At 51.9% G+C, this 19,470-nt stretch overlaps 2 protein-coding genes across 7 annotated transcripts; one reads left to right on the top strand and one right to left on the bottom strand.

The window, feature by feature from the left end:
• The first annotated feature begins 269 nt into the window (after nt 1-269).
• On the top strand, nt 270-3,073 carry CABP4 (calcium binding protein 4). Its single transcript, XM_037839426.1, has 6 exons — nt 270-638; nt 909-939; nt 1,021-1,164; nt 2,269-2,378; nt 2,703-2,850; nt 2,938-3,073. The coding sequence occupies exons 1-6, from the start codon at nt 270-272 to the stop codon at nt 2,964-2,966; spliced, it is 831 nt and encodes a 276-aa protein (XP_037695354.1). The 3' UTR covers nt 2,967-3,073.
• Nucleotides 3,074-8,721: 5,648 nt separating this feature from the next.
• Nucleotides 8,722-14,796, bottom strand: TMEM134 (transmembrane protein 134). 6 transcript variants are annotated; one of them, XR_005217291.1, is made up of 8 exons: nt 14,555-14,796; nt 13,551-13,615; nt 13,027-13,119; nt 12,799-12,875; nt 10,594-10,638; nt 10,356-10,409; nt 9,835-10,278; nt 8,722-9,231 (listed from the first exon to the last, which is right to left on the bottom strand). XR_005217291.1 is itself a non-coding variant. In XM_037838081.1 (7 exons), exons 1-7 carry the CDS (start codon nt 14,726-14,728, stop codon nt 10,196-10,198), a joined length of 591 nt encoding a protein of 196 aa, XP_037694009.1. In that variant the 5' UTR covers nt 14,729-14,796; the 3' UTR covers nt 8,722-10,195. The 6 variants fall into 6 exon arrangements, 5 of the variants coding, with proteins under 5 accessions (XP_037694009.1, XP_037694013.1, XP_037694010.1 ...); XM_037838081.1 differs by having other exon boundaries at nt 8,722-10,278; XM_037838085.1 differs by having other exon boundaries at nt 8,722-10,278; nt 10,372-10,409.
• Nucleotides 14,797-19,470: the final 4,674 nt, after the last annotated feature.

Below are 19,470 nucleotides of genomic sequence, written 5' to 3'. Positions count from 1 at the left end.
AGCTGGAGTTAGGAGCCCGTGGCACCCGCCGGGCCCAGCACCCCTCGCTGCTAACTGCAGACAGTCCTCATGACCTCCCTGGCTGGGCCCTGCCACCCCCAGGCAGGGTGGGGATTAGGGCCTGGCCTGTCTGCCTCCCTTTCTGTAATCCTCCTCAGGCCCCAGCTTGGAGTGGGGGGGTAGGGGGGGTCCCCAAGCAGCTTTGTGGGACTCAAGATCCAAGGACACTCTGTGGGGCCACCTCTCTGAGCCCTGCAGTCCCTCCCCACATGGCCACGGGGCCGGCAAGGGGGCAGCACTGCCCAGCCCCCAGCTCCCAGAAGCCCCCCATGGAAGGGGTGTCCCCCAAGGGGGCTGCTGAGGGGCCAGCCTTGACCAGGAGGAGGAGCAAGAGGGAGCCAGGTCTCCGAGGGTCCCGGAATGGCACTGGCAGCTCCGGGAGGCCAACCCCTGTCCAGGGAGCTGGGGACCCGGGAAGCAGCAAGGACCCCCCTGGGGGCGGGAAAGGGCCAGGGGAGCTGCCCCCCGTGACCCCCAGGCCAGCCTCTCGTCGCCACTCCCGCCGGCATCATCCTGCCCCCCAGCATGATGAGGCCCAGAGGACATACTGGCCCCTGCTCAACCGCCTCTTTGGGAAGGTCAGGAGGGGCAGGCCTGGGGGCCCGGGCCGGAGGGGTGGGGGGGCTCAGGCCCCCTGCCTCCTCCGGCCCGACTCGGGGAGCCCGGATGGTGGGAGCTCAGGGCTTCCAGACCAGGAATGGGGGCTCACCTTCTGGGACCTCTGCCTTCGGGAGGTTGGCCCTTCTGAGGCCGGCGTGGCCAGGGCTGGGGTGGGTCTGGAGGGGGAACGATGGGGCGGGATGGGGCCAGGGCTGGCCTGGGGGATATGCTGAGCTCTCTGCCTGCAGGACCGCGAGCTGGGCCCCGAGGAGCTGGATGGTGAGTGGCCCTTGCTCCTGGCCGTGGGGAGGGGGCTGTCCCCGACCCCAACATCCTGGACCTGACCTCAGCCCCCCGCAGAGCTGCAGGCCGCTTTCGAGGAATTCGACACGGACCGGGACGGCTGCATCGGCTACCGGGAGCTGGGCGCCTGCATGCGGACGCTGGGCTACATGCCCACTGAGATGGAGCTCCTCGAGATCTCCCAGCACGTCAAGATGCGCAGTCAGTGACTGACCCTGTCCGCCGGGCCTCTCGGAGCCTCAGGCTTCAAGGGGACCACGAGGGGAGGGGAAGGGGCCCTGTGGCTCTGGGGGTCCATCAGGGTTGGAGGAGGGTGAGGTGGGTGACAGTTTCTGGGAGAAGATGGGCAGGTGCACCTCAGCCCAGAGGCAGGGACACCAGGGTCCACGCTCCAGCCCCCCAGGGTTGGTGAGCAGGCCAGGAGGGGCCATCGAGGCTCAGGCTGGGGAACCCGCCGCTGGGGTGTTGGCCTGGCCGCCGCGTTCCCCGCCTGAGCCCTTCTCCTTCCTGGCCAGGCCCCTGGGACTCCCTGACACAGGGCTCTCTTTCTGGGGCTTTCTCAGGGATCCTGACCTGTGGAGCCTCTCCCAGGGGAGGCAGGGGGGCACTGCACTCCCACCCCTGTGCCTTGGTGGCTGCTGCCTGAATTGGGGTCACTCTGGGAGGAGGAAACAGCCTCCTGAGGTTCAGTGAGCTGCATTTCTGGAGCCCCCAATAAACCAAGCAAGGAGCGATGCTGGGGCTCCAGGGCGGGGTGAGGAGGGGGCCAGGCTGGGCCTGGCGTGCCGGAACCCTGGCCGTTCCTTGTGGCTACATGTGTGACGGGCACGTGTGTAATTGTCATTCGCTGCTTTGTCCTCAAACACCATGTTGTCTTCATTGCAGAACACTGGTGCTTTTTAATCAATGGCATCTTAGAGCAGAGGGGCTACGTGGATATGCTTTTATTGCCCACCTCTTGGGTTCCAGCACTTTCTAGCCATGAGCTCTGGTCCCGACAGCACCCCTTGGAGTAGATTCTCTCACCCCCATTCTGGGATGAGGAAGGGAAGTTTGGCAGCCACCCACACTCTGGCACAATCCGCGACAGAGCCGGGATTTGAACCCAGGGCTCTCTGGCCCCAAAGCCTGGGCTCGTTCCCCCTCCCTGGGCCCCCCCGCAGTCCCAATATGAGGCTCCGGCCTGCGCCCCACCTTGGGCGTGGGCGCGGGAGTTTCTTCCTGGACTAGGAGCCAGGGAGGGTCTGGCCCTGGTGACCCCGTGGGCCCAGCCCTCCCTTGGTGACACCCAGCCTGGGTCTGCAGTGGGCGGCCGCGTGGACTTCGAGGAATTTGTGGGCCTGATGAGCCCAAAGCTGCGGGAGGAGACGGCGCACATGCTGGGGGTGCGGGAGCTGCGCGTCGCCTTCCGGGAGGTGTGGACGGGGGCCCTGACGGCTGTGGGGGGCCTCTCGCTCAGGTGGAGAGAGGCTTGGGGGGTCCCCCATCCCTTGGAGGCCAAGAGCCTTGCAGGGGATGGGCCTAGGGCCCAGGGAGCGGTCAGAGAGGGCTGGGGTGGGCGTAGAAGGGGTGGTCAGTCCTGGAAGGCTTCCTGGAGCAGGGGGCATGCCGTCTCAGCCTGGAAAGATGGGGAGGGTTTGGGTGGGCACAAAAGGGGGGGCATCCAGGCAGGGGAAGTGGCAGGAGTGGAGACAGGCACCTGGGGTGGGTGGCGGGGCTGAGCCCTTTGGGGACCCCAGTTTGACAGGGACAGGGACGGACGAATCACGGTGGCAGAGCTGCGGCAGGCGGCGCCGGCCCTGCTGGGGGAGCCGCTGGATGGCCCTGAGCTGGAGGAGATGCTCCGTGAGGTGGACCTCGATGGGGACGGCACCGTGGACTTTGACGGTGAGCCCCTCTCCCGTCCCCCTCGCTCCCAGGCGAGCCCGGCGCCTCCTGGCATCCCTGACCTGGGTGACCCCTTCTCTCCTGCAGAGTTTGTGATGATGCTCTCCACCCGCTGAAGCTCCAGGATGGAGACCCAGTTATCCTGGTGGCCCCAGACTCCAGCAGGGTTTCTTCCATGTACCGTCCCCCAAGAGGCCCCCCACAGGTGGATGGAAGAGACCCCGTGGCCCCCAGGCTTCTTACACCCCTGACCACCCCTGGCTGGAGCATCTGCTCATGTGTCACCTGCCACCCCCATCCTCACCTTTCCCCGACCTGAGCTGCCCTGCGCCCACTGGCCGCTGTTCCCCAGAGTGAGGTTTGGATCTGTCCAGCCCCTTAGGACGTAGGAAATTCCCTGGAACTTGCAGCATTCAGAGACTGAGGTGGGGGCACTTGGGAGCGTGGCTGGTTTCTTCCCACCACTCACGTCCACAAATGCTGTAAACAGCTGAACACCCAGCTGCCAAAGACGGAGAGGGAATTCAAAGCCGGAATGGTGGGAGGGAGCTGCCGCGGTGGGGATTCCGGATCTGGATGGAGGCTCTGGAGCCCGGGCTCCAGCATCCACAACGGACAAAAAACCTGCAAGAGTCTAGGGAGCAAGACATGAACTTCCTGAATATATTTCAGGGCTTCCAAGGCTCTCCTGTTCCCGAAAGGGAGTCTGAAATCTGTTGCCACCTGCCAGACTGAGAAAGTGGCAAGGAAGCTTTCCTAGATGTTCTGGGCCTTGAGTGGGAAAAAAGTGACCCTAAGAACCTGGAAGTCCAGGCTCTGCCCTTTGAGCAGGAGGGTGGTCTACCTCCATGCTGAGGAGGGGCACGCTCTCAACCCAGGGCCCATGGGACTTCTAAAAATAGCCTGTTCCCCTGAGGATTAACTCATGACCAAAAACTGTAGTTCACACAATAAAACGAGCCACCGTGGGGGACACTCAGCAGATGCAACAAACAGGAGAGTCAGGACTTCAGTGTGTCAATAACACAACAGTATAAAATAGACCATAAAGTGAATGTAAAACATTTTGTGATAAAAGAAGGAAAAGAGACCAAAATGCAATAATAGGATAGCAGAGCAGCTCAGGTAGGGGAAAGGTGAGGATGAGGGTGGCAGATGACAGGTGAACAGGAAGATTTAAAAAAGAACCCAGTAGAACTTCTAGAAATAAAAGATATGACATTGGAATGAAAAAAAAAATCACTGGATAAGTTAAGCAATAGATTAGACAAAATTTGAGAAAATGAATGAACTTGAACTATAGCTGAGAAATCACGTAAAATGTAGCTCTGACAGATAAAAAATATGAAAATATTAATAGGTAGTTAAAAGTCATTAGGAATCTCATAAGGGAGAATATGGAAAGTGGGCATGAGGCAATATTCAAAGAGATGATGGCTGATATTTTTCCAAAACTAAACAAAGACTTAAGTCCCCACCTTGAAGGAGCACATTGGAGCCAGAGCAGAATAAATAAAAATAAATCTGTACCTACATACAACCCAGTGAAACTGCAGAATACAAAAAGAAAATATTTTTGGAAAAAAAAAAACAAAACGAGTTGAGAGAACAGATTACTTACAAAGGAACAACAATTAGACTTCCCAAAGACTTTCCATTGGCAACAATAGATGCCAGGAGGCAATGGAATCAATTGTTCAAAGTGCTAAGGAAAAATTGCCAGCCAAAGAGGGTTTGGGGGAACCCTCAGCCTGTACCCATTCCAATCATTATTCAAGAACAAAGATGAAATAGAGACCTTTTTCAACAAAGGCTGAAAGGGTTTCCCACCCACACATCCTTGTTGAAGGAATGTCTTCAGTAAGAAGGAAAAGGCATCCAAAAGGAAGGCAGAGTGTGTGGTAAATGATAGGAAGGAAATCAGTAAACATATTGGTAGAGCTAAAGAAACATTTGGTGTAAAAAAAAAAAAAAACTTATATGGGAGATTTTAAAAACAAGGAGGGACTCAAATAATAGACAAATATAAAATAGGAGGTTGGAGGGGATGCTTTGGCACACCAAAATCCTTTTTTGTGGTTATTGTTGTTATAGGGGAGGGTAGATTAACTTTAGACTTTGTTAACCATCTCAGGTAACTGCTAATATAATAGGAGGAAAAAGGGGAAATAAGGAATTTGTGAGCAAGCCAATAGAAGGTTGGAGCAAAGGAAAACAAAGTGAACAGAAAACAATAAAACAGAAGGCAGAAATAATCCTTTAAAAATCAATGTTTTGCTTTGAAATTTGCTGTATAGCTACTGGTTAAATTGTACTCTGAAAGTTATCACATTTCTGTTTATATGTTATATTTCACAATGAAAAATGTAAAAAAAAATAAAAGAACAGCAAAATAGAAATGTTCTTGTTCTAATTGAGTCCTCAACCTTATATCCAGAACTAAGTAATTGGGCAATAAAGTTTTGTTAAATTAAAAAAAAATCAATATTTACAATAAATATAAGAAGATTAAATTTCCTGGTTTAAAGCCAGAGAGTCCCAAATAGTATATATTTTTTTAAAGTATCACTGTTAGGATGAAGTTCCCCGTGAGTAAGAGAGACCCAAAATAACAATGCCTCAAACTAGATGGAAGTTTATTTCCCCCACTGGAAAAGTCAGGAGGTGGAGCCAGATTTACACATTCCTCAGGGACCCAGACTCCTTCTGGCTTGCTGTTCTGCCATCCCTGGGCGTGAACACATCTGTTTGTTTTTCAAGAGGCAAGATGGAGGCAGGAACAGAGAAGAAAGGGGGCAAAGAAGATGAACCACTTATACCCCATTGGGCAGAATTTGTCACATGGTACACCTGGCTGCAAAGGATGCTGGGAAATGCAGTCTTTAATTTGGGTGGTCAAGGGCCCAGCTAACAACTGGGGGCTCTTCTACTACGGGAGAAAGGGATGGCAGATCACAGAGGGCACATAGCAGGCTCTGCCCTACAGCTGAGTACAGGATGTGAGAGACATTCAAAACCTAACGACAACTGAAAGGCTGAAAGTGATGGCTTGGAAAAAAGATTAACTAGAGGAAATCAGCCAAAAGAAAGCTAGTATGACTTCAGGAATATCGGATGAATATGGGCTTTGAGGCAAAAAGCATTAGGAATAAACCGAGTCACGATTCACTGAGGCAATCTGATGTCCCTGATCTGCATGCTCCTATTAAGAATCCTCAAACTAAAAAGAAAAATATACATTATATAAACAGCTAGAGAGAGAGAGAGAGAGAGAGAGTTTAAATAGTCTTTGTACCCTGTGATATTGCAGATTTGGTTCCAGACCACCATAAATAAAGCAAATACGGCGATAAAGCAAGCCACCCACAGTTTTGGGTTTCCCAGTGCATATAAAAGTTATCTTTACACTCTATTAAGTCTGCAATAGCATTATGTCTAAAAAAAAAAAAGATGTACCTTAATTAAAATGTGACACAGACTTTCCTTCCCAGGCCTGCCCGCTAAGATGATCACCTACAGCTGCAGTGCTAACGGCCGAGTGGTCCTAGCGGAGCTGGCCCTCACCGGTGGCTCCTATCAGGAAGCAGCAGCAACAGTGCTTCGACTAGTGCTTCTTAGAGCTGAACCAAAGACCATAACTCAAATGGGAAGCTATGTCTACCATACTCTCTTTATTGATGGAATCACTTACTTATGTGCTACAGACAATGCCTTTGATTCTGTGGCACCATCAGCATTTCTTAAAAAAGTTAGTGATACTTTTGTGAAAAACCCTTTGATGTCACAAGAACATTTTTCTCCTTCACATGCAGTTGCTGCAGATTTTCAGCAAGTATTAGGAAAGTATATGGAGCCAGGCCTGACTCCAGATCTGGGACAGGAAACATATAAACTGGGAACATGTTTTCACACCAGAAACAAGGAAGCTATCAAAGACTACTGTGCTCATCTCCCAGCTTGAAGAGGCTGCTACTGGTCAATGATGGAGTAATTTGAGCATCAAAAAGAATACTAACTGCAGTGAATTGTAACACAGATGTTGACTACGTTAAAATCCATGAGTTCCTAGATAATAGCAAAGGGGAAAACATCCCTTGTCAGTCACCTTTGGAAGGTACAGAGGATCCACCTAACTATTCTGAAAACTGATAAAAGAAAGGATCAAGCATTTATTCTGACTTTCCTATATAAACTGGACCTCAGAATAACCAAATAATTATGGAGGAAATTTTTTGGTTTTGTTTATTGAAGTATTCTTGCTCACAAATTAAAGAGTGATAAAATACCATTTTGTAAACCCTAATTAAATAATGGGTATAGGTAATCATCATCAAGGACTGGTAGGAATATTAGGTGAAAAACTGATGGGAAACTTCTTAATGGATGAATCAGACTCAAACCCCCTAAACCCACAAAATCACCGAAAAAGAGAGACAGTCGTTATCTGTCCTGACGCCACACAATGAGTACTATACAGCATACACCCGAAGTATTCGCGCCCAAAACATCAAACCTGAATCTGACCAAGCCTTTAGATCTAGCTGCCAGTTTACAGGAAATAAAAAGTCCACGTTAAGCAATACCATAGCGATGCAATCAGCAAAATCCAGAATATAAGAGATGCTACAAGATGAGTGACCCAATTTCTTCAATGAATAAGTTGAAAGGGATAAAAACATTAAGGAGAATCCACAGATTAAAAAAGACTTAAGAGGCATATCAACCAAATGCAATGTGTGGACTTTGGATCTTTAATCAACAAGACAATTATAAAAGAACTATGTTTTTAAATAAATTTATATGTAAACTGAATATTTGATGATATTAAATATTTATCTAGATGTGAAAAAACAACAACAACAAAAAAATGTGACACAGAGACATGAGGTGAACACATGCCATTGGAAAAATAGAGCCGATAGACTTGCTCCACGCAGGGTTGCCCCAAACCTTTGATTTGTAAAAAATGCAAAACCTCTGGAGCACTGTCAAGCGAAATGCAATAAAACAAGGTATGCCTGTAGCGGTGCTGTCAGTCCAACCTGGATCAGATAAATAAACCAGCAAGACGCAAGCTCTCTGGTCGCAATAAAATTTCAAGCGTTGATATTCAAGGTGTTTCAAAGTGCTCATATAGACCAGGTGTCAGCCAACTTTTTTGATAAAAGAATCAGAGAGTAAATATTTTAGGCTTTGAGATCCACGTGGTCTCTGTTGCAATGACTTAATTCTGTCATTTTCAGCTGGAGCTCAAAGCTACAGGCCTTAGATAGCCACAGCCAACATGCAAACAAATGGGGGTGGCTGTGCACCAACAAAACTTGATTTAGCGACACCAAAATTTGAATTTAGTGTAATTTTTACGTGTCATGAAATATTATTACTCTTTGACTTTTCCCCCAACCATTAAAAAGTAAAAAAATCATACTTAGTTGTTTGGAGTGACGGAAAAGTTTTGGTAATGAATGGTGGTGACACTGGCACAACATTGTGAATGTAATTAACACCATTGAATTATACACATGAAAGCGGTTAAAATGGGAGATCTAAGTTGTATATATGTTGCCGTGATAAAATTAAAAAGAAAATCATTCTCAGCGTGCAGGCTGTATTTTGCTCTGGGCTTTGGCTAACTGACTCCTGGGGTAGACATGTGATATGGGGAACTGCCTTCCAGGATAACTTTGGTTAAAATCACGGAATAACAAAAAGTTATGAGTGTAATGGTGATTCTCGCTTTTTATTCTCTGCTCTCTTTTAAATGAACAGTTTTGGTAACTTGTTTCTTTTTTCCTATGTTTGTTCGGAGCATATTTTTTGAAATGTAATTTTATGCCTGATTAATCTGATGATAAAAACTGTAGACCTGTATTCTGTACATCTTTGACTTTTTATTTCATTTTTCTAGCTTTTATTTTATTTTACAAAAGTATTCATCTGTCATGGATTAGAAATAAAACCGGTCCTTCACCACAGGTATCTGGAGAATTACAGGTTTAGGAGTTCCTGCATCTAACTGGAGCCACCAAACATGTATCGACCGAGAGTTGAGGGTGGGGGTCTGGGTGCACCAGGAGAGAACAGGCCCAAGAGCAGGGCTCTGGGGTTCATTCATTCAACAAAGTCCCCAGCTCCCTTCTCGCTGGCCTCTCGTTTTAGGGGGGGAGGCAGACTGCAAACACGTGTGCATATGAACAGGATTTGTCAGCCTGCCCCTAGGGTGGCTGGCAGGGGCCACACCAGCTCCCCTCCCTGCTCCCCCACCCCCCACTGCCATAGAAGGGGAGCCGGAGCCCTGAGTTGCATTTTTAGTTTTAACTCTGTTTTAATTGGCTGCTCTTGGGTGAGTCACTGTCATTCACTGGGCCTCAGTTTCCTCATCTGTAAAATGGGGATGAGGTTGTTAGGATTACAAGAGATAACCTGCCTTTTTAGTGCTGAGAACAGGGCCTGGTGCCTTCTGAGAGCCCGACAAACAGGGACTGAGATGCTCCCAGATTTCAAGGTTCTCAAAGATTCTGTTTTTTGGTTCTTAAGATTCTGATACTCCAATTTCCCAAGATTCTGCTTCTAACCTTCTGTGGTTCTAAGTATTTGATCGCCTGTGTTCTGCACTGCAGGCCCTGCCTCCTACACCCTCTGCCTCCTGGTTCTCTCAGCCTGGGGGTGCTGGGAGGGCAATGAGGAAGTGGGGCCCTGGGTTTTGGGCACTGGGCTATTGCCTTGTCATGGCCCACATTCAAGGTGGGCTGTAACAGCCCCAGGTCCCAGGCCTGTGTCATATGTCTGTCATCAGCGTGCCCTAGGCCAGGGCCTCCAGGGCAGGGGAAACTGCGGTAAGGGCTGGGACAGGGGGTAGAAACCCAGCCTCCCAGGCTTGCAGGCCAACTCTGCCCCTCCCAGGCCATGTGGATTTGGGCCAGTCCTGGCACATCAGGGCTCTGTATAACTGGGAGGTCGCTGGTCCTGGGGTACTTTTCTTACCTTTGTGGAGGGAGCTGTGGCCAGGATGTGGGGCTGGCCAGGTGGGGCCGGAGATGAAAACTGCAATTTCCTCTGTTAGAATCAACTACCCTTTTATTAGCACAAACTAACCCCAACCCAGGAGCCCCGGGACTCGGGAATAAGTTAAGGCACCGAACAGGCAAAGGGCAACTTGCCAAGGCCCGGGTAGAGGGCCCAGGGCGGGCACTCTCCCAACTTCCTGAGCAAATTCCCCATAGGGCTGGGGGCTTCGAGGGTCCTGGTGGGGTTTCTGCCGTGAGATGAAAAGACGAAACGGGGCGGGGTCCCAGGAGCCCCCCCGATGGACGCGAGGAGCCGCCGCGGGCCGAGGCCGGGAGCCTCACTTCTCGAAGTAGGGCAGGTAGAAGAACTGGAAGCCCCGGTGCCCCTTGACCGCGCAGTAGATGAAGATCACGTGGTAGACTGCGGGGCGGGGTCTGTCAGCGCCGAGGCCCCGCCCCCCTGCCCCGCCCGGCCCCGCCCCCGGGGCCCGCTCGCACCTCCCGGGACCAGCACCAGGAAGCCCGGCACGAAGAAGATGGCGCTGGAGACACCTGCGGGCGGGGGAGGAGGGCCGGCTCAGGGCGGGGCGCAGGGGCCGAGGGGCTCCCCGGCCCCCCGGCGCCTGTCCCTCCGGCCCTGGCTGGCCCGAAACCCGCCCCCAGCTGTAGGAGGGGCTGTTTCCCCGCTGGGAGGGTGGGGAGCGCTGCCCGAGGAGGCGGGGTCGGGGGAGCTCACCTGGAGAGGGGGCCACCTCCAGTCCCACGCCGACCAGGATCAGCACTGCACACAGATGGAGCCACAGGTGTGAGGGTGGGGGGCCGGGGTCAGGGACCGCCCCCCGGGTCACCCGGTTGAAGGCTGACAAGCCCCGGAGACCACGAACCTTAACCTTACACCCTTACACCAGGTGATCAGGACGCGATGGGGAAGAGGGCAGCGTGAGACAGGGGACGCCCTCATGGGACTGGGGGATCTAGGAGGGCTTCCTGGAGGCAGCGCCATCTAAGCGGAGCTGGGGTAGCCGTAGCAGCGGAAACAGCGGTTAGCCTTTATTGACCATTTACCAGCGGCTGCCAGCACTGGGCTAAACGTGCTACAGGCACTGCCTTGTTTAATTGTCACCTTGACCACAGGTATTGCTGTCACCCCCTGAGGCAGAAAGGGGAAGTGACCTCCCCACCCCCTGCATTTGGATGGTGGAGGCCGTGTGGCTCCAGGGACGTTGCTTACAGGCATGGCCCAGGCAGAGGGAGAGGAGGATCCCAGAGGGAACAGCACTGCAAAGGTCTACAAACTGGAGGGAACTTGGGACTTTCTAGAATCTTCCAGCATTTGGCGAGAGTGAAGGTAAGAGCACAGGCTGGCAGGTGGTTTGGCAGGGCCTGTCAGCCCCCCGGAGTGGGGGTGGGATGTGGACTTCGGCCCAAGGACATGGGGTTTCTGGGAAGGAAGATGAAGAGGGCATGGCTGGGTCAACTTTTCAGACCCATAGTCCTGAATCCCCAGTTAAGAGGATGGAATGGGTTTCTGGGTCCCCAGAGAGGATGGGACTGGATCCTGGGTCCCCAGTTAGAGGATGGAACCTGTGGGAGGTGGGGAACTGGACTGTGGGCTCTGAGGCAGGGTGGGGCAGGGGCAAGGAGGCTCGCGGGGCCTCCCTGGACGATTGTGTGGTTTGTGCACTGCACAGAGCGTACCACCAGGGGGTGACTGGGACTGAAACTCTCTCCCTGTGCCCTGACTTAGGGCTAGGGGCTCTGCCCACTCAGAGGGGGTACCTTTTGCTAATTCCTACAAAGGTCCACAGTGGCCCCAAGGCCTGACACTCCCACGCATGTGGATTTGAATCCAGCTGGTCTACTTCCCAGCTGTCACCGAGCAAGCCCCTCACCTGCCTGGTCCTCATATGTGACATTGTGACGGCGGCCAGCATGACCTGTACTGGGCACACTGGGGGTTGGGAAGTAGCAGTCCCCTCCCCTGCACACAAACACCGGAACTTAGGCTGTGGCTGCAAGGGCACTGCTCAGAGGGGGGCCTGACTGGTTGGAGGGGCTTTGGTCTTGCAGGAAAAGTGAGGGGACCCCAGGGCAGCAGCCACTAACTTCCCCCTCCTTATGGTTCCTCTTGACCCACTCTAGATCCTTCCTGGGGACCCTGTCTCCTCAGCCCCCTGTAATGAGAAGCCTAGGAGTCAGAAACACCTGTAACATCTAGGCTGTGAGATCTGCCTGCTCTGGGCCTCAGTTTCCCCATGAGATCAATGGGGTCGGGGAGAGGTCCCTGCTGGCTCTGACTCCAGACAGGGGTGTGTGTGTGACAGATGCCCTGGCCATGGGGACTGGCTCCTCAAGCAGGTTCTGGGGAGTGGCCCTCCCTGTCACTTGCTGTGTGACTTCAGACCTTGTCTCCCCACCTGTAAGGCAGGAAAATCAACCCGCCTGGCACCTGGCTGGGACCAGACCCACAGGGCACATGGCAGCCATTACACTTCTGTCCTCTGGACACCCGTGGGGTCTGCCACTGCCCTCACTGACCAGTCACCATGTGAACTTCTTGAGGAATGAACCCCCCCGAGGCTGGGACCGTGCCCATCTCTAGCTGTTCTTTTCTCTGCTTTATCCCCTGGGCCAAAATAGAGTAGTTGAGGATACTGTGCTGGCTGAATGATGGAATAAAGAGGCTAAGTTCTTAAATAAAAGAAAAACCAGAAGAAATCCACGGCTCTTTGGAGCTCTGGACCAGGTTCACACTTTCAGTGTGGCTTCCTGGCTGGGTGACCAGGAGCGTGCCCCTCTCAAAGCCTCAGTTTCCCCGCCTGAGGAGTAGGGGCAGGGGGTGATGCTGGGAGGCTCAGTGTGCCAAGGCGGAGGCAGAGCCTGCACTGAAGGAGGGCGGCCCCTCTCAGGGGGGTGGGCAGGGGTCCCTGGAGGCACTCACCCAGCCCCAGCAGCAGAAGCAGGAAGGAGGCGAGCACTACCCGGCGGTTCTTCTGGATCAAAGGGTGCTGGGTCCAGCTGATGGGCAGGAGAGCGGGAGGGGTGTGAAAGGGGTGCAGGGAGGGGGTGGGAGAGAGGCCAGGCCGTGGGCACCAGGCAGGGGCCACGGGGCAGCAGGTGGCTGGGATGCTCAGGGGTGGGGGGGGGGGCTCAGGTGGGATGGGCTCACCTGCAGCAGGCATTGTAGGAGCGCTGGGTACTGTTGCTGATGGTGCTAAAGGACCACTGGGAGCTGCGGATGGATGTTGGGCCTGAGTCCCTGCTGGACGGGTGGCCCAGTGAGGGGGGAGAGGGGCAGGGAAGGGGCCCCTGTGGGACCGGGAGTCATGAGGAAGCGGCAGGGGTGGTGCCGGGACTAGGACAGACAGTGACCCTGCAGGTTAAGGAGCCCCAACAGGGGGCAGATATTAAGGTCCAATTTAAGTCCTGGGGTTTCTGCAGGGTTGGGGCTGGGGGTACCTGCAGGCCAGGGGACCTGTGGGAAGGTGGGGGCCAGGTCAGGCTGGGGACTAGGGTAGGGTGACCCTGCAGGCCAGGGGAGCCTCTGAGGGGCCAGCCTAGGAATCCCTCCAGGACAGGACATGAGGAAGCTGAGTGAGGCAGGGTGGGGGGCTGGGCAGAGTCCCTGGCACGACAGGAGCTCGAGGTGTGGCAGGCTGGGGGAATGAGAGTGGGTCCCCACCTGGTCCTGACCTGGTGCTGATCCCCCCATCCGGCTCCGGAGAGGCCTGGGCTCCGTCCTCATCATTCTCCAGGTTCTGTTCCAGAACACGGGGCTCAGCGGGGCGTTGGGCTCAAACCCTTCACCTCGCCCCTCTCGGGGAGAGAAGGCTGGGCCCACGCAGCTGGCTGCCTGGCCGCCTGTCAGCTGGCTGCCTGGCCGCCTGTCAGCTGTGCGCCTGGCCCAGCCCTCACCCTCCCGCAGAACAGGTTTGGTGATTCACAGAAACAGAAACCCAAGTGGGAGGTGGGTTTTGGGGGCTTGGGGAGCAGGGGCCTGCAGGGGTCAGTTGTGGGCTCCCAGCCTGGATCCCAGAGGCAGGAGATCACCCAAATGTGGGAGTCAGGATGGCATTTCAGGGATCCAGAGTGGAGGCCCTGGATTGAGGGTGTCAGGGAAGCCCAGGCCCAGGGTTCCCAGGTTTGGGACACAAGATCCAGTCCAGATCTCCAAGAAAAGGATGCTAGGGTTGGTGGAGGAGCTCTGGAAACTGGGGATTCCCCGCTTAGTGGAAGTCCGGGGATGGAAAAAGACTGGTCATGAGTGAGGGCTCCAGCTCCGGGGTGGGGGGAGGATGAGGAAAGAACTGAGCGGGGAGCGCAGGCTCCACTATTTCATCTGGCCTGGGACCGAACGGGGTGCTCTGGAGTGTGGGCAAGGCTGTGCTCAGGGTTCGGAGGGGCACCCCAAGCCCAGCCGGACGTGGGAGTGGGTGCGGTCTCCGGGTGCGACCGCCAGCTGGGGGTGGGGAATGAGGTTCCGGGGCTGGGCTCCCCATCCTGGTTAGGGACCGAAGTCAGAGCCGGGGGTGGGGTGGGGTCGAGGCAGAGCCCAGGATCGCGGGTCACGTCCGGGAAGGGGGGGGGGCGCCTTCTGCTCCGGCTGAGGCCGCTGGGCAGCCTGTCCCCCGAGACGAGGCTCTCCCGGGGTCCGGCCCGGACGGGGGCGGGAGGTGCGGTGGGCCGGGCCGTTTCACCTGGTAGCGCAGCCGGGACTGCTTGTCCTCGTCAGCCACCTCGAACCGGGCCCGGCGCTCGAAGTGCAGCGGCCCGAAGCGGGCGACCCCGCTGGACTCGGGCCCGGGCCCCGCGTCCTCCAGGGACAGCTCGAAGGCGTCATCGATGCTGAACTGGGGCCGCGCGGCGCTCATGGCCCCGGCCCACTCAGGCGCCCTCCGCCGCCGCCATCTGCGCCCGCCTGCCCCGTGCCGCCGCGGCCCCGCCCCTGCGCCCAGGCCCCGCCCCACCACCGCCCGAGGGCCCGCCCCCACGTAACGGCCCCGCCCCCCGCCCACCCGCGGCAGGCCGGAGTTGCCGAGCGCCGAGCGCGCTGGTGGGCGGGACCTCTCCCCAGCGGCCGCCTCGGCCAGCGACAGCCTCGGCCAGCGACGGGCGGGGTCGCTCCCGCGCGGTCCTCGGTTTGTTCGCTGGGCTGGGAAGGGCGTCCCGGGCACCTGGCTCCCGGGCCCGAAGTGCGAGGTGGGCGCTCTGCACCCCCGCCGGCTGCTCGAGGCCCGTGGAACCTCTGGGGACGCACTGTGTCCCCACGCCCTGCGTGGGGTGGTTAGTCTCGTCATCCTGCAGATGTGGAAACTGAGGCTCAGAGAGCTTATGCTGATTTGCACTCTGTCCTCCAGTCTGGTCTCCATCAGCCAATGTGATATTTTCAAACCGATTTGGTCTTGTTTTTCTGTGTGTGTGTGTGTGTGAGAGTGATTCTCCAATAAAACTTTTTTAAAAATTTAATTATGTGGCTAGGTCACTCCTCTGCTTAAAACTTTCCCTTGGTTCTCCATTGTGGTTAGAATAAAATCTTAACTCGTTAAAAGTCAGGCCCACAGAGCCCTGTATGCTCTGACCTTAGTCACTGCACCCAGCCAAGCTGGTTTTCTCAGTCTTCCTTGCTCAGGGCCTTTGCACAGGCTGACCCTATGCCCAGAGAGCCCTTCTCACAGCTGGCTCCTTTGGTCACCTTTGCCCCTGCCAAATGTCACCTCTTACGGAGGCCATCAGCCTCACATCCCACCACACTTACCTGAAATTATCTCGTCTTACACTGTTTTAGTCAGCACTGTATCTCTGGTGCCCAGAACAGTATTTGGCCCTAAGTAGATGCTCAATAAGTATTTGTGGGAGGAAGGAATGAGTGGTTTGCCAAAATCCCAAATCCTTTCAAGTGGAAGAACTGGGATTTGAACCTAGGGCCACTTAGCTCTCAAAGCCCTTGTCCTCCCCACCCTACCTCATTTCATGTTCTCAGGTCCAGAGTCGAGTCAGTCCTACTTCTCAGTTGGTGACACACTATCACTATCAAGAAGGACCCTCTGGAGGACCCCAAGTCAGTATGCTCCGTCTGCATTCTTGGATGTTGCCTAGCTCTGCACCATACGTGGCCCTGTCTCCTTTGTGGATGTGTATGCAATTTGCAGACATGGTGTCATTAGGTAAAACTCATTCAGCTGTTTTCATTTTTTTCCACTGAACACTAGAGTTTCCTGCATGCATCTTGCCGGTTGCTTCTGCTAGCTGCAGGCTTGGTACACCACGTTGAGCATCCTCCACCCTTCTAGCCCCCCACCCCCCTAGCTGGCCCTGATGCCTCCATATTTTAAAACTGATTGCTGCCATAAATGTCTTCATACTGTCCCAATGGATGGTGGGAGTGTTTTTCTTGAAGTAGGGCACGCAGGGTTAGGGCTCATGGGCCATAGGGTACACACACTGTGACCCCCCCAAGACACCAACGATTCTCTCCTGTGTGGCTGCAGCTGCACGAGTTACACGCCCACCACCGGGGCTCCAGTTCTCACTCAGCATTTGGTACTGTCCAGCTGTCTAATGGCTTGCCAATTTGATGCTTATAAAGTGGCACCCCATTTTCGTCTGGGTTCTCTGACACCTGGAGAGTCTGAGCAGTTCTCCAAACACTTGTAGGCCATTGGGGTCTCTTTTGTGAATTGCCTGTTCATTTCCTTTATCCAATTTTTTTTTTCTGTTGGGTTTCTAGTCTTTTTCCTGTGTGTCTGTACATATCTAATTACTAATCTCTTGCTGGATTTTTATGTTTCAGATATCTCCTCCTGGTCAGTCTCCAGGTCATTACTCGGTCTAGATGGCCTTGGATAAAGAACGACCCTTAATTTTGAGATAGCCAAACCATCCACTTTTTGCCTTATGTGCTTGTGCTCTTTGAGTCGTGCTTAAAGTATTCCCTCGCCCCAAGATCATGAAGATATCTTCCAGCATATTCTATTGGCCTTATAGTTTCATTGTCTAGACATGTGTTGCAACAAATTGATTAAGAAGGGCGCCCTGAAATCAATGCCTCCTCTTTCCAGCTTTGGGACTTTGTATGTCCAGACCTAGGGTGAGAAGAGGGTGCAAAATTTAAGGGGACACCAAAAAAATTCCCTAAGCAAGATAAATAATATTTTAAAAAATAAAAATTAATGCTCCCAACCCCATGATGAACAAAGTATCAAAATTTAAATTTTTTATTTAGTTTTAAATTTTATTTAAACAATATAAAATTTTTAAAAAATTTAAATAAACTTAACTCTGCTTTTGCACAACTCACCTCACTTGCCTTACCCGAATCTTGGCCTTGCTCTGAGCAAGTTACATAAACTTTCTGTGCCTCAGTTTCCTCATTTGTCAAGTGGCATTAGTAATAGTGCATCCCTCAGTTTTAACTGAGGATTGAATTAGTTAATGCACAGTAAGGGAGCCAGCTCCTAGAACTCAGTTATACTTGATAAATGTTAGGTATTATTGCAATTAATATCAAGGAACATACGGAGCCCACCTTTGGAGCAAAGAGGGACTCAGATTTATTCCATGAAGAGTGAGTCAGTTTTCCAAACACCATCCACCAAACCAGCAGTTCTTTCTCCCTTTGGGTTGTGTGCCCCCTTCATCATGTATCAAATATATAGTTGTGCAGGTGTGTATTTGTTCTAAGCTCTTTGGGGCTCCTGTGGCCTGCTTGACTAGTTCTCACGTTTTACTAGGATGGTTTGCGGTGAGTCCTAATAAGGAAGGGCAAATCCCTCCTCTTTGGTCATCTTTGTCAAACTTGACTTAGCTTTTCTTGGACTTTTATTCTTCTATAAAGATCTTTAAAAATGCTTTCCAAGTTCTTCAAAGATCTTCCCACTTTTTATTGGCATGTCATGGAATTTCTAGATTAATTTCTGGAGAAATGTCATCTTTAAACATTAAGTTCTTGTATTCATTAGGAAGCAATGTCGCTTCAATTATTCACATCTTGTTTTATGTCATTTAATAGAGTTAAATTTTTGTTTTCTTCAGAAAGTCGTCTTTGGATTTCCTAAATACTTTATGGGTTTTGTTCATGCTATGAATGGTATCCTATTTTTTATTATATTTCGAGTTGGTTATTGCTGGTGTGGAAGAATGTTATCCATTTTTGTTAGCTTATTTTATATTATTGTAACATTACTGAACTCCGTAATTTGTGAAAATAGGCTGTTGATTCTGTTGGATTTTCTACGCAGATAATTATATAATCTGCGAATAATGACAGACTCCTTTTTGTTATTACTGTTTTCATTTTTGTTTATTCTTTGGCTGGGGCTTCAGACATTAAGTTAAACAGCCTCGTTGTCTTGTTCCTGATCTTAAAGAGAAGGTGACTGCTTACTCCATGAACACTTACTAAATTTTATGTGGCTTTTAACAGTCTGAGGATGTTCCTTTTTATTCCGGTGAGTTTTTATCATAAATAGTCATAGAACTTCATCAAATAATTTTTCTGCATTTTTTAACCCTATGAGTTTTCTTCATGAGTCCACTGATGAGGTGAATTACATTAATAGATTTTTCTAATGTTACACCAGTCTTACCTTCTTGGGAAAAACCTGGCTTGACCCTGATCCTTTTTCTTTTTTTTTTTTACAATTTTATTGAGATATATTCACATAACATACAGTCCTTCAAAGTGTACAATCAGTTTTTCTTAGTGTCATCATATAGTTATACATTCATCACCAAATCAATCTTTGAACATTTTCATTACTCCAAAAAATAAAAATGATCCATTTTTAAATACACTATTGGATTCAATTAGTTTGATATTTTATTTAGCATTTTTCAAATTTATATTTATTAGTGAAATGGGTGTATACTTTTCTTGCCTTGTGTTCTATCTGGTTTAGGAATCGAGATTAAACTAGCCTCCTAAAATATGCTGGTCAGCTTTCTCTCTTTTTCTATTTTCTGTCACAATTCGTATGAGATACAGACCACTTGTTTCTTCAAAGTTCAGTGGAACTTGCCTGTAAAACTTTCTGTGTGCGTAAAACCGAAAACAAACAAAACACGTTACACGTTTCCCCTTCACCTCAGAGGACTCAGGGGACTTCTTGTCGGAAAATTAACCGGATAAATGTCTAAAGCGCTTAGCACGGGACGGGGGGGGGGGGGTGTCCCAGGGGACGGACAATAATCCTTCGCAGTTAAGATGAGGAGATGAAGACGCTCCCCTTACTCGGTGACCTAAACCTTCAAAGGGGGAGCAGAAGGCTCTTCCACCTGTTGTTTACCAATAGTTTCCAGAGGCGGAGAGAAACGTCGTAGCCCACAAAGTACCTAATGTCTATCATTCATGTGTCCCCCAATATTTAATGGGCACCTACCACGCGCCAGACACGGATTCATTGGTGATAACACACCCACGCACCCGGGATCCCACAGGGGCTCTCAGTCTCTTGGGAGTTTACGGTTCCCGCGGGGCACAGAAACCCTCCTCCCTGTCCCTTCAACTCCTCCTCGCCCCTTTTTTTTTTTGTAAGAGAAAAATCCAGGCTGCAAAATGTCATTATAGATGCAAAGGAAAAAAGCCGGAAGAGAATACACAGAAATGACAGTAGTT

Source organism: Choloepus didactylus, chromosome 6 (genome assembly GCF_015220235.1).
Source record: "Choloepus didactylus isolate mChoDid1 chromosome 6, mChoDid1.pri, whole genome shotgun sequence".
NCBI lineage: Eukaryota > Metazoa > Chordata > Mammalia > Pilosa > Megalonychidae > Choloepus > Choloepus didactylus.
Note: the sequence above shows the minus strand (reverse complement) of the source record. Positions and strands in the feature narration are given on the sequence as shown.